The sequence below is a fragment of the Denticeps clupeoides genome, chromosome 3 (genome assembly GCF_900700375.1).
Source record: "Denticeps clupeoides chromosome 3, fDenClu1.1, whole genome shotgun sequence".
NCBI lineage: Eukaryota > Metazoa > Chordata > Actinopteri > Clupeiformes > Denticipitidae > Denticeps > Denticeps clupeoides.
Window position 1 is genome coordinate 29,253,970 of NC_041709.1, and position 13,067 is coordinate 29,267,036.

The 13,067-nt window shown below is 42.4% G+C and overlaps 2 protein-coding genes and 1 long non-coding RNA gene across 8 annotated transcripts in view; all 3 read right to left on the minus strand.

Moving 5' to 3' along the window:
- Window positions 1-542: 542 nt before the first annotated feature.
- On the minus strand, window positions 543-3,558 carry LOC114786655 (oncoprotein-induced transcript 3 protein-like). 2 transcript variants are annotated; one of them, XM_028973935.1, is made up of 6 exons: window positions 3,080-3,558; window positions 2,957-2,992; window positions 2,209-2,256; window positions 1,193-1,240; window positions 959-1,035; window positions 543-864 (listed from the first exon to the last, which is right to left on the minus strand). In XM_028973935.1, the coding sequence occupies exons 1-6, from the start codon at window positions 3,492-3,494 to the stop codon at window positions 784-786; spliced, it is 705 nt and encodes a 234-aa protein (XP_028829768.1). In that variant the 5' UTR covers window positions 3,495-3,558; the 3' UTR covers window positions 543-783. The 2 variants fall into 2 exon arrangements, with proteins under 2 accessions (XP_028829768.1, XP_028829769.1); XM_028973936.1 differs by lacking the exon at window positions 2,209-2,256 and having other exon boundaries at window positions 3,080-3,556.
- A 2,053-nt stretch (window positions 3,559-5,611) lies between these two features.
- Window positions 5,612-7,289, minus strand: LOC114786878 (uncharacterized). Its single transcript, XM_028974436.1, has 3 exons — window positions 7,202-7,289; window positions 6,739-6,800; window positions 5,612-6,539 (listed from the first exon to the last, which is right to left on the minus strand). The coding sequence occupies exons 2-3, from the start codon at window positions 6,797-6,799 to the stop codon at window positions 5,749-5,751; spliced, it is 852 nt and encodes a 283-aa protein (XP_028830269.1). The 5' UTR covers window position 6,800; window positions 7,202-7,289; the 3' UTR covers window positions 5,612-5,748.
- Window positions 7,290-11,113: 3,824 nt separating this feature from the next.
- Window positions 11,114-13,067, minus strand: part of LOC114786638 (uncharacterized) — a 29,338-nt gene continuing 27,384 nt past the window's right edge. For all 5 annotated transcript variants that reach the window (XR_003749222.1, XR_003749220.1, XR_003749218.1 and 2 more), the window contains one exon: window positions 11,114-12,824. This is a non-coding gene — a long non-coding RNA (uncharacterized LOC114786638). The remainder of the gene's footprint in view (window positions 12,825-13,067) is intronic.

Below are 13,067 nucleotides of genomic sequence, written 5' to 3' on the forward strand. Positions count from 1 at the left end.
CTCCCCATGCAGGTGTTATGGCCTGAACCACAATAACGTCTTTGGTTGCTGGAGCAAACAATCTCCCAGTACTTCTCATCTGACTTCATTGATTGATTTATAGATCTGATAACATTGCTGCCAATAATGTATGTATTTGGTATGTTTGCATATTAATTTATTATTTAATAAATTATATGAATGTGCAATATGGGTTATTAATGTTTAATGAATAATGGTTATTTCATAATGTATTTATTCTGTGCAATTATTATTAATAATTGTATTATTTTTATTATTTTGTGTTTAGTGTTTCATATAGAAGATCGCTAAATAATAGCACAGAGTAGCACAGAGCCCATGATCAAGACAGAAAATGTCTCTAAACTGAGCAAGTCTGTAATATATTAATACATTGGAAATTACAACATGAATCAGCATTTTATTTCCATCCTGGTAGGCACCCATTTTTATCTCACATCGCCTTAAAGATGATAAAAACAAGGTAAAGGGGATGACCTTTAACTTGCCAATTTTCATTTTAATCATGTCTGGATATAAAATGTTCATAAACAACTTGCAATAGAACATGCACAGTTCATTGTGAATTTGCATTATGTGAAGCATTTTAGAATCCCAAATTATAATTACAGACTGCTAAAAAAAACTTTTGTGTATAGCATCATGTCAGAAAATTTTTCCCCAAGTAAGATCTGATGTTACTTCAAAGTGTTCCTTGAATCTTTTCAGCAGTGTATGCATTGACTATTTGTTCTTGTGATCTGTGTGGATCTGTGTTTTTTGTTAGAGGATTGTCATCTTGACATGTCTCAAACTGACAATGATGTCACTGGGCACTCCTTGCCTGATGAGTTCCTGCTTAAGCTGAAACACAAAGATTCACAGATAAGCCCAATTGATTTAAGATAACATATTCAGATGCAAATTAAAACTTTTTTAAAAATACTAAAATACTCACAGGCTGCAGGACCAACTGACTGATGTCAGTTTCTGTCAGATTCCTTACACTCGTAAATATCACTCGGAGTCCAATCACTTGAATTAGAAAAAGAGAAAAATTTTTCAAAATGATCAGCCCTGTTTATGAATCAGCCAATCTGTCTGTCAACCAATCACAGTATTTGATCAGCAGTGTATATGAAGCCATGTGCTGTTTTAGAAAGAAAGCTTTTGATAAACAGAATGATTATACCTGTATTTGCTGCAGTGGTCTGTGTGGTCAGCATTGTGGTGGACAGAGCTACAAATCAAACATTTTTAAATCATTAAAACCAGTTGTTAGAAAATAAAGCAGTGGGGATGAATAATATGTGACCCTAGTATGAACCACAATATGACCCTAAAGCCATGTGAAACTGTCAACGCCTGAGTTGGTCAGTGCCCTGGCAGACATAGCTGGCACTGGACAGAGCAAAGGAGCATTTATTGGAGAGACTTGGAGCATGTACATTTGACCCAATGGAGAAAAGTAGCAGGTGAGGGGGAGTGGGAGGTGGAATGCGTCACAGTGCAGGGAGAGACTGTGCTGAGTTTGGCAGGTGAGGACGGTACACCAGGCAGTGAGGGAAGGCTTAGGGTTATCATAGTTGGAGTAAACACAAAAACCACAGGCTTAATCAGAGTCTGAAAGCAAGGGTCATTAAGAGGGGTGTCAGGTATGACAGGGCTCCAATCATCGTGGCCGGACGAATGAGTCGGTAACAAAATAGATCAGAATGGGGCGTTCAGAGATCGTGGCTAAGAAAAAGGCGAAGGTTGATATAAAGACAGAACAAAAACAGAACTTGGGGAAAAAAGCTAGCATCAATGAGGAAAACAACAAAGATCAAGCAAAACCCAAGAGGTCCACTCGGTTGTTATGGTAGGTGTTAGCCCCGGGTTCGACTGCTTCTGGGTGGCCTTCCCTTCAGTAGTCCTTGCGCCCCCTGCGGGTCTGGCGGTGTGATGGAACATCTCGGGGTTGAAACAGTAAGAAGCTGAGCATCATTTAACTGGCATAAGGCCATGAACTGAACCATAAACACAAGTAAAATTGAGTGTCCAGGTTAATATTACAGTCATGTCAAGTACCTGCATTTAACAGGTCCTGATCCCTCCTGCTGAACTGTCCTCATCTGGGAGGGAACAGGACCCATTAAACAGGCAACAAGCGCTAGCAGTGAGTGCCACGCAGCCTTTGGGGAAAGAAAGCTTATAATAAACAGATACCTGTATTAGCAGAAGTGGACTGTGTGGCCGGAGTTGTGGTAGACAGAGCTACAAATCCATAAAAAAACTTATCAACTCGTTTTTATTTATAAAGCACATTTAAAAACAACAGTAATTGTAATGAAAACTCATTATAAAAATGTTTAGACTACTCCAGAGACAGTTGTGGGATGGCGAGTCTAATCTGTCTCTCCCTGAGCAACTCTTGATCCTGGTTCCTGACTTTGTGCTGCTTAAAATAAAAAGGCCTGCAAACTGACAGTGAATAAATTGGCAAAGTCAGGCACTCTTGATTTTGACTCTGTCCACCATAAAAAAGACGTCCAGAAGCAGGTTCATCGTGGACACACCACAATTGCGTTGCCTCGGCTTTAGGGCCTCGGCAGACGGGTATCCATTTGAAAATAATGTATATGTGGATGCAAAAGATGTGTCATCTGAATCAGACCAAAAACTCATCCACTGTCCATCCCCATTATTAAGTAGGGATTGTCTCTGGTAGGAAGTATAGGATGCAGCTGTATTATTTCCTGAAGAGCCTGTCAAACCCCACTGAGACATATTGCTTGTGGTTTTGGGCTAAATAAAAAAATTAAAATGTTGTTGTTGTTAAAAGAGTATTCATGTTTGTATTAATACTCTTTTAATACTGAACATCTGAAATGTATATTATGAATGTATATTAAAAACAAAATGTCTGTGTTTATAATTCAGATCAATTATGTCTATAAGCGTCGAGGTTTCATACCTGTGTTTGGTGTTGTGTGAACTACGGGCCCAAGATCTAAAATGAAACATTTAAAGATTTATGAAGTCACATTTTTAACACAATTTATTTCAAATGGATTTAGAGGCAGAAAAGTAGTTTTACCTGCACAATAAGCCAAATAGCACCATGTTGGACTAACAAACTTGTAGACGTAATAGTTTCCTGGACAAGCTTTAACTGTAATGGGAGGGGGATGAAACGAGCAGCAGTCATTGTTCCAGTGTCCACAGACATTCCTGGTGACCTCTCCATCGCCTACATGAGGGTGAGAACTTTGCAGCCACAGAGGAGCGTGAGTACCACAGCTAAGTTGATCTGGGCACCACTCAGGCATCTGGACACTCATTCCATTATAGAAGAGCCGGTACCAGCCACCCCAGTTGACATTAGTGTCACACTTTGCATTACTGTCATAGGGAACTGAGTTGTTAGTGGCTCTCCAAGGTTCATCCAGGCTTGAGTAGCTGATGCATGGGTCAACAGCGGTTGCTGAGGAAATCAATAGAAGGAATGTCATTCAAGTTTTAAAAATGAGTAACTAATCAGACATTTTGTGAATAATTAACCAAAATTTCCCTTCCGAGTGTCCAGGTGGCGCTGCGCGTTTGAGGCTGGCATTATTAAAATCTCCTGCCACAATAAGCGCAGCGTCCCGGTGCTGTGTTTGGTGCTGTGTGAGCACCTCCTGCAGTTCGCATAAGGCAGTGTCCGCTTTCGGTGGGTTGTAAGCAGCGCTGATGATGACCGATGTGAACTCCCGACGAAGGTAAAAGGGACGACACTTTATGGACAATAGTTCCAGATTCGGTGAGCACGAGTGTTTGAGAGGGACAACGGTGTTACACCAGTTGTTATTTACATCAAACACACGCCGCCTCCCTGTGTCTTCCCCGAGTCGCGTGTCCTGTCCATGCGGTGGACCGAGAAGAACTCGGCCAGCTGGATGCCGTGGTCCAGCACCTCTCTGGAACTTTACCCTGGCCCTGAGGTCATCGAGCTTGTTCTCCAGTGACTGGACGTTGGCAAGCAGGATGCTATGCAGAGGTGTGCTGTGTGCACGGGCCCTCAGCCTGTTTCTGACGCCGGCTCGTTTCCCCCGGGGCCGCCGTTTCGTGTCGCGTCCTTTGTTCTTCCTCAGGATTTCACTCGGCCAGCTGGGATCCGAAAAAGTTAGAGTCTTCGAATTGTAAGTGCATTGTATACTAATAGAAACAAGACTGTCTCTACTGTATTTAATGTGTTTCATGGTGGTGGATTTACCAGTGTAGGGTTGTTGAAAAAAAGTTTAAAACACAAAAACAAACTAAACTCGGTCGGAGCAGTCGCAACGGCAGCCGACCTCACCGACGCCATCTTGGAATCAGTGAGAGCATTGAAAATGGAACATGGCTGGATCTTCCAGCATGACAATGATCCAAAACACACTGCCCGCACAACAAAAGATTGGCTACGTAAAAAGCATTACAAGGTCCTAAAGTGGCCTTAGAGTGGCCGTTCCAGGCACCCCAGGCTTGTACCTTCTGGGACCAAGCAGCCCCTCTCACTGCATGTCCCTGCTGGCAAGGTGGGGGCATTGCCAGACCATCCAGTTAGCCCCTTCTGCATCCGTTGGGACAAGCAGGCCCTCTTCCTGCTTGTGTAACACTCCCACTAAACTTGTTTTTACAATGATGAAATTTTAAAGAACCCACCACCAGATTCACCTATATATGATGCAAGGGAGGAGTTTAAGTGGAAGTTACCAAGTACATTTAATTTCTGTCTAGGGTTATGATCTCGCAGTGTGTCGAAGAGCTCAGGCTAGCCTGTTGGAATGGCTATAGCTGTATGCGATTCACCTCCCTTGCACTAATTTATAATTCAATTCCCATAAAACCACAACACATGAAATCACGGGTACAATAGAACTATATATTACAACTGAACATTTATTTCCCTCCCCAACAATTATACAGGGGAAAACCCACACCACATAAACATTTAAACAATAACACAAATAAAATAAAATACCCGGGTTTTAAATGTTCACCGTCTAGGTACCTTGTAATATCGTTGGCGCGCTTGGTGGAGCTCAAACTGGTGTGCTGAGTCTACTCACTACGTCTTCCAGTATTGTACCAACGATCCGCTGCACTTCTGCCGTCTGCAGAATAAAACTTTCGTCGGTGCAGCTCCTAATGTAAAATTAACGCTCCTCGCGTGGTCCAACGCCTCCACAGCACCGGGCCGTCCCGCGTCGCGCTGGTCTCCCGGTCTCCGCCGCGTGCAGAGTTCCCACCGAAGTCTGTGCACTTCTACCCTTTATAGCAATTGCTATTTTTCTAGAAGTCAGCGAACCTCCGCCATGCACTATGCACCCTTATGCATGAAAAATATTTAACTCCCAAACTAGTACAACATAAATGCATGTGAATGCATTTGCTATTTTAACCAAAAGCGTGTAACTTCACTAAATAAATTAAAACTAAGAAAAAACGCTGTCTCCTGTCTCTTCTCTCCCAACTCTTCCTGTCACATGCTCTCCATCCCCCTCTATGATAGGACAGCACAAAATAAACTCTGCATACCATTACACAGTTTAAACAAGATATAAACATATTAAATGAACATATAATGAAACAAAAATACACTTGCTGTACAGATAATAACAAAAATAATACAAATAATATCAGTGCACCTGAGAGGGTGCTACACTTGTCCCAGCTGGGTCCTCATGCCTACCAGGGGGGCTCTATGGCGCTCCACCCGTCTGGAGGCACCCTCCGTACCGGCTACTGGAGGATCCAGCTCTGTCGCCCAGCCCCAGCCCCATGCTGACCAGTCAGACACGCGAGGATGGTGGTGATCTCATCCATGTCTGCTGCCCCACTGAAGGGTCCCGGGACCATTGGGATGTCCCAAACGGGGCTGGGCACGTAGCTGGAGATGTGGTGTGGAGGGTGGTGAATGTCTTCTCCAGCAGACGGGGGCGGTGGTGCTGCGCTGCCATTCATCTGGGGAACGTCCGGGCAGAGGGAAGGCAGGTCGGCGACTGGAGCTGGGAAGGCATCTTCCCCGTGAGGCAGTTCCAGCAGTGCATTTGCTGGCTGGCGACCCCCTGTTGCCCTCTTCCACCAGCTTACCCCCGCATCGCAGTCTTCCTCCTTGCTTTTGTCGCACCTCTGGGAGTGATGTGGGTCTCCACGGACTTTGCGACGATCCTGGACGGCCACGATGTGTGGAGCCATCCCGGCACCGACCGCCCAAACAGTGTCATCCTCGTCATCGTCGCTTTCGTCATCTGTGTCCTCCCACCAGTGACTCCGAGGGTCACCCACCCTGCAGACATCCCGGACCCAGGGCACGGTCAGCTCCCATGGGCAGTACTCTGGCCATTCGGGCTGGAGCCTGCCCACCTCCTCGCTGGAGGAATGCCACCGTTGTCGCTTCTCACTGGAAGTGACGTGGGTCCCCACAGACCTTGCAACGATCGTGGACGGGCGCGATGGGCAGAGGGCGGAACTCCAGTCCTTTATAGGCTGTCCGGATTGGGCACAGGTGATAAGACCAGGTGCCGTCAATCCTGACAGGTATGAAGGTTGTTTTGTTGAAGCTCAAAGTTATAGACAAGAATTCATACAAAGAAACAGATCATATATTGACTTATCTTGGGATGATATTCACTTAAAATATGAATATCCTTTAATGTCTTTCTGGTTACTGAGATAAAAAGTTTCTAGACAAAAAGTACATTTCTACAGTGATAACCAAGGTGCACTTACTTTTGATCAGCATAATCATCAGAAGAAGGGTAGATACTTGACTTTCATAATCCATTTTCATTCTGAAAAATGTTAATTATAGAACCAACACCCAAGCCTGTTTAAGAAGCATTTTAATTTGTGGCTTCAAATCCATTTTTTTCCTTCTCTATGCATGCTGGAATAAGGCAGATATTACCTTATTTCTGATAAAATCTTGCATTTCACATGCCTCACAGCTTTGAAAGCCATCTAATTTTCCTGTTACAAAGATCTTACTGTTTAATAAATAAACTGTGAATTCAAAACATTTAATGTATCTTGTGTATAAACCAAACCAAAAAAACTAAACCAAAAAAGTCCATTATTATTACAATTTCCCTTTTTTGTTTAAAATGTCAATATCAATATCTTATCAGTCTTTAACCCATTTCCCTGCTTTTTGGCGAAATTGTAAGGAACTATAGACTAATTATTGTCATACCTTTGGTAAAAGACTGCGATCCAGTAGGGTTCAAACCTGCTGCCCTTCTGTGCATTCTGACTGCAGAAGCGTATTTTTAACTGAAGTCTTCCTCATACTGATCAAGACAGGGCTTTTTTTTACCTCAACATTTTGAGGCAGTGGCTGTTCAACCCATTTCAAGTCATAGTAGTAAAACCAGTAGCTGCTGACATGCTGGCATGTAAGTCTACTCATTTACATTTACATTTATGCCATTTATCAGACGCCCTTTTCCAGAGTGACTTACAATCAGTAGTTACAGGGACAGTCCCCCCCTGGAGCAACTTAGGGTTAAGTGTCTTGCTCAGGGACACAATGGTAGTAAGTGGGATTTGAACCTGGGTCTTCTATTTCATAGGTGAGTGTGTTACCCACTAGGCTACTACCACCCACAGTCTCACTCTCACTCTTGCTACAGGTCCCTCTGTTCCATGAAATATTGTTCCGTAGCACTAAAATTGGCCACATGGTGTCACAGCAAGTTCAAGTTTGTGAGGATAAATCCCGGCTCAGACCTAATGTGTGCGGAATTTGCATTCTCTCCCCGTGTTGGTATGAATTTTTTCTCATTGAAATGTGTACTCTAGGTGAATTGGTGTCTGGATTTTCTTTAGGTTTGTGTGAGTGAATGGTGGCCAGTTATGGAAAGCGAGTGAGTGAGAGAGCATCACCATATTTATTAACCTGGATCTTAGTTTAAATTCTAAATGACTATGCGCCTTTTTTCTAGAATCCATTGGTGTCAATGAAGAGGTTAGTTAAGAAACAACTCTTACTGCCTTCATCTGATCTAGTTTTGTAGAACAGTCTAAAATGTGACTGGAGGAATCAAGTGTGACACAAGGCTTTATTCTTGCAATGCAAAATGAAAGGCACAATGGGGTTTGTTTTATTTTCACATGTGCGTTTCCGTCGTGGCGAAGGCCAGAGAGCAGGGAGACACATGGATGAACCGAGATGCAGCCCGTCTTGATAGCAGCATCTGGAGAGCGAAGGATCTTGTTGCACGATCAAGAGGGAGTGTTTGTTCCTCAGCGAGCAGGGCTGTTATGTTTGCTGCAGTTGAAAAAGTCTGTGGACACCCGACACTTTTTTTCTCCTTTACCACCGTATACCCATAATGCATTACAGCAAAACCCACAATTCATAACACATGTAACACACACTGTATAGCACACCCATGACACACCACTGTACATATGTAACGTTTTATCTTCCTGCCACAATATAACTAGGCGACCGGGGTGGACTACCCGGAAAGCCAACATAGCCATGACAGGCTATGCCCTAACTACATGCTATATCCTGGAGGTAGGTACATGCTGTATCCTAGAGCAGATACGGACTGGGTTCAGTGAATCTGCCCTTTCTTGGTCCCCGGATGGTTCTGTTGGATGGTTCCCTGTAGGTCTGAGTCGGAATATACATGCCACTTCGTTCCATTAGCCAGTCGGAAGGTTGCCAAGCCCAGCCTCCCAGTGATCTGCACTGGCCCTGACCAAAATGAAAGCAGCTTGCTGTCCCGGTCAGGCCGACAAACCCTGACATAATCATGGACTAACAAACAGGAAGATGTCTCTCTCCGTTGGCGTTTAATGAGAGCAGGCTGCGGTCTCAGCCAGTCTAAAGGAAGTTACAGCTCAGAATCAGAAGACCCCGAAAAAATCCAGAAAGAAAACTGCTTATGCTACAACTGCACAAAGGGGAAGACCTACAATGTACATACAATATATACATACAACAAGTGCACAGAGAGACTGAGAGACAGACATACATTTATGAGTATGAATAAAAATAAAATAAAAATAAGCACTAAAAATAAGTATGTAGTAATGTAGTAATGGCTAAGGCCGCATTGTAAGATTTAAATGTTAAGTCAATAAATGAGTTATTGCACAGTAAATAAAACAGCAACAGGGGACAGTTGCACAGAAGAACAGCAGCAGAAGGATCATATTGCACAACCCCATGTGTCACAGCCGTTTGGCATGCCAAGGCAGGTGATCTGAAATGATGACAAGACTTGACGAGGAAGAGGAAGAAGGATGCATTCGAACAAGACTATGAACAGGACAGGGGAGACATGCGATAACAGGTGAACATGACCCGACAGCGAACAGACATGAACAGTGAAGCTTTATATGATCAGACGCAGGTGGACACGATCAGGAAACATCACACATGACGAACGTGAAACTCCGGTCCCGGAGAAACCCCTTCCAGACCGGATCATGACACCATGTTGTTTACAGACTTACAGATAGTGAGAGTAAGGTAGAGAAAGAGAGAACTATAAAAGAACTAGGCTAGTGTGTGTGTGTTGCAAATGCTTTGTGGGGGTGGACGCAGTGATGAGGGAAGGCATCACCCTTTATTTACATTTACAGCATTTATCAAATGTCCTTATCCAGGGGGTGGGAGTAGTTCTGCAGTCTACCTCCTATCTACCTGGACTGAATTGGGCATCAAGAAGTCATCCGGCTCATATTTTGATGGGAGAGTGTGACAGAAATAGAGATAGCGAGGCTATTGGCTTAAAGATGGTACATAGCGGCAGTAAAGTTGAGCCAGGTGTGTTGACCAACTTTCATATATTGCAAACAGTGTCTCATAAAAGTGACTACAATATGTAACGAATTTGCTCAATAGGGAAATATTTATAATTAATTATAACTGGTTATAATTAATAATAAACATTTTGATTAGATTTTAGGATTAACTGTAGCAAAATGAAGGTTACAATTACTTGATCTGTCCATCCACCAAGCAGATAATATAATTATTTATCAATTCTGGGAACAATTACCCCCTGGCCAGGAAGGGTAGCTTTCCCACTCTGCAGTGCTAGCAATAATTTAGCATGTAGCTTAAAGGATCAACGTTCAATGACTCCAGATTGTGAGCAGAACACAGAAACAAACGATTGTGAATATAAGGAATTCAATAAACGAGGCTAAAGCTAACATACAACAATTAAACAAACATATACATACAGGATAAAGGAAAGTGAGGAAAAGAGAATGGCAGTATTTCACATCAATTAACCACAGCCTAATGAGAATCGTCAAAGGATCAAGGTTCACCTTAAAAAGGGGTTCAAGCTTAAACACGCATCCAAATAGTTATAGACATTACTTGCATTGGTCTTTGTTTGTGCAACAGAGTACTGATGCGGTAGGGTCAAGATCCTTGACTTTTAGGCTTGAGCTGGAGGTTTTCCTCTGGTTGTTCAAGAGGTGGGAAAGGTCCACAGCGAGTTTAACGAAGTTACTTGAAAGTAAAAAACTACCGAAGGTTAAACTCAAGAGATGAGTTTAACAAAGAGTTGAAAAAAAGAGTCTGTCTCAAAAGAAAAAGATTTCTGAGCCAAGCGTGGCCTAGGTGAAGCACTTTTGATGGTTCCCTGACACACCCACCATTTGGGTGGGATGGCCAATCACAAGTGTGAAATTTTGGCAGAAGAAACTTCCTTTGTCTAGGTTTATGGCCCATTGGAATTTTTACTGCTGGTCCAGAGAGAAACCGCAGTTCATTTCAAAACCTTGTAGAAACTGTATGATGCGTTTTGTGATCACATAGTATGCATAATTGTTTCAGAAATAAAGAGAAGTTCATTTTGATACCAAGAAAGGAACCTTTAGGAGATAGGAAAGCAGAGATATACTTATACACTCGAATATAGGCGATTAGAGTTTAACTAATGCAAATAGAAAGTTGCAACTAGTAAGGGAACGTACACACAACGCAGGCATATACAGGATCCATTTATAATCGCATATTCCTAGCATAAAATACTGAAAATGTCTTTGAGTGTGTGTGTGATGTGTTTTGCAAGGGTGGCGCTAGACAGGAGGTCTCCTATTAGAATGTCTCTTTAGAATGCTTTGAAGCTTGATGTTTGATAAACTTTATTGTCCCCTCAAAATAATTAAACACACAGACAGTAATGTCTATTGCAAAGGCAACAAAAGAGATGTACACCACTTAAGAGAAAACATCCAAATTGTGCTCAAAGTATCAATATTTTGAGTGGCCACTACATTTGAGTTGCACTACCTAAAGTCTCTTGGGTATGGAATTCATTAGAGCTTCACAAGATGCTACGTTATATCAAAGTGTCCCAAAAAATGATATATAATAGATATAATGATAAAATATAGATATTATAAATTTGAGGGGTATCTCATATAAATAGGCTGTGTTCCAGTAAACTAGAGTGTGCATTATGTCTGCAGGACCAAGTTTTTAACTGCTCAACCTGTTTCTGAAACACATTGTTGAGGTTTAAAAAGAACTTTAATTAGACCATATTAAAAAGACCATTATACCATTATTTGCTGATTGTGACAGCAAATCTACTGTTCTTTGGTTTCAGTTTGTCCTCTGTCCAATAAAATGTGTTTCCAAACCATCGAAAAAGGTCGCATGTTGGCACAGCGGTTAGCGACGTGGCCTCACAACCTCCAAGGTCTCCCTGTGTACGTGCGGTTTTCTTCCAGATTCTCCTGTGTCATAATTTACTGGCAACTCTGAATTACCCGTAGGCTGAATTATCCACGCCTGATCAATTCCTACTGAAGCCAAAGGTTGAGGGAGATTTTCAATGGTTCCATTTTCTAATTCTTAAAGAGGAAGTAACAGGTCTGTGAGGGACAGAATTCTAGCTTGTTTGTAGGTGCTAAATACTTATTACACCATATACAAATTACATACAAATAAATTCTTAAATAAGAATTCACAGTAGAAGTGTACCTGTGATGAAAATGACAGACCTCTCTCATCTTTATAAGTGTTACAACTTGCACAACCGGTGGCTGCCAAAACATGTATAGTCCCAGATTATTCCAGTGAGCGTTGCCAGCACTGGGGCACGAAACAGCAGCCCAGTGTTACGCAGCGACAGCAGCAGCAGTATTTAGTGTTTGTAAGTAACCTGTGAGTCTACATTTCGAGAAAGACTCAAGCTTAAAGAACTTGCAATGGAGTAGGATAACAACTGATGCTAATGTAAACTAATGCAGTTCATATTTTCATAGTCTTTACAAGTTTTTAGAATCTTTATACGTTTTCTGTTGAAAGGTGTTTAGAAATATATTTCTAAATTTGCATAGTCTATAAGAGAAGCTATGAGTGACAAACAGAACTGAGAGTTGTCATCACAAGCAGGATGCAAGTTTGTGGGAGTACAGAGTGATCATGGGGGAGTTGTCTTGACTCTTTAGATGTTGCTTGGTTCAGGGGGCAGGAGGAGATATATAGGCATCTCTTGGTGGGGGATGGAGCGTGAGGTTTGGCTAGGCTCACTGTCACCTTCTTGATTCTGATCTTTGTCATGTGACTAATGCAACCAGTTGCTGCAATGACTATTCCCAGCAACCCTTTATGTATCCCAGGAGACATCCTCCTCATCCTGCCTGTCATGATCAGGCTCTTTACCTAAGCTACTAGTTTGGTTATTTGACGGGAGTTTAGGAGGTGGTGGTCTGGGTGTGCCACTGGTAAATGGCCTGCAGGGACTCTCTGTGGCATTAAAGTGCATCATTGTGCCTTGATTGTAATTATCATCTGCAAAGTTCTCCTGAGGGCCAACATCCATCTTTGGCTGAAAAATCAAGACAACAATAGACTGTGAGAACAGACAGTAGACAATTGATTACCTGTACCAGTTCAATATGTGCACTATTATAAATGAGCAATTACAAAAATTCATTTAATATGCTGCATGACACAAGGCCTCCTTATGGCCAGCCAGGCTTAATTCTTCAGCATTCAGCCTCAAGGTTAATAAAAGTGCATCATGCATTCTCTGGCTCTCATTTCATTTCATTTTTATCTCGACTGTATG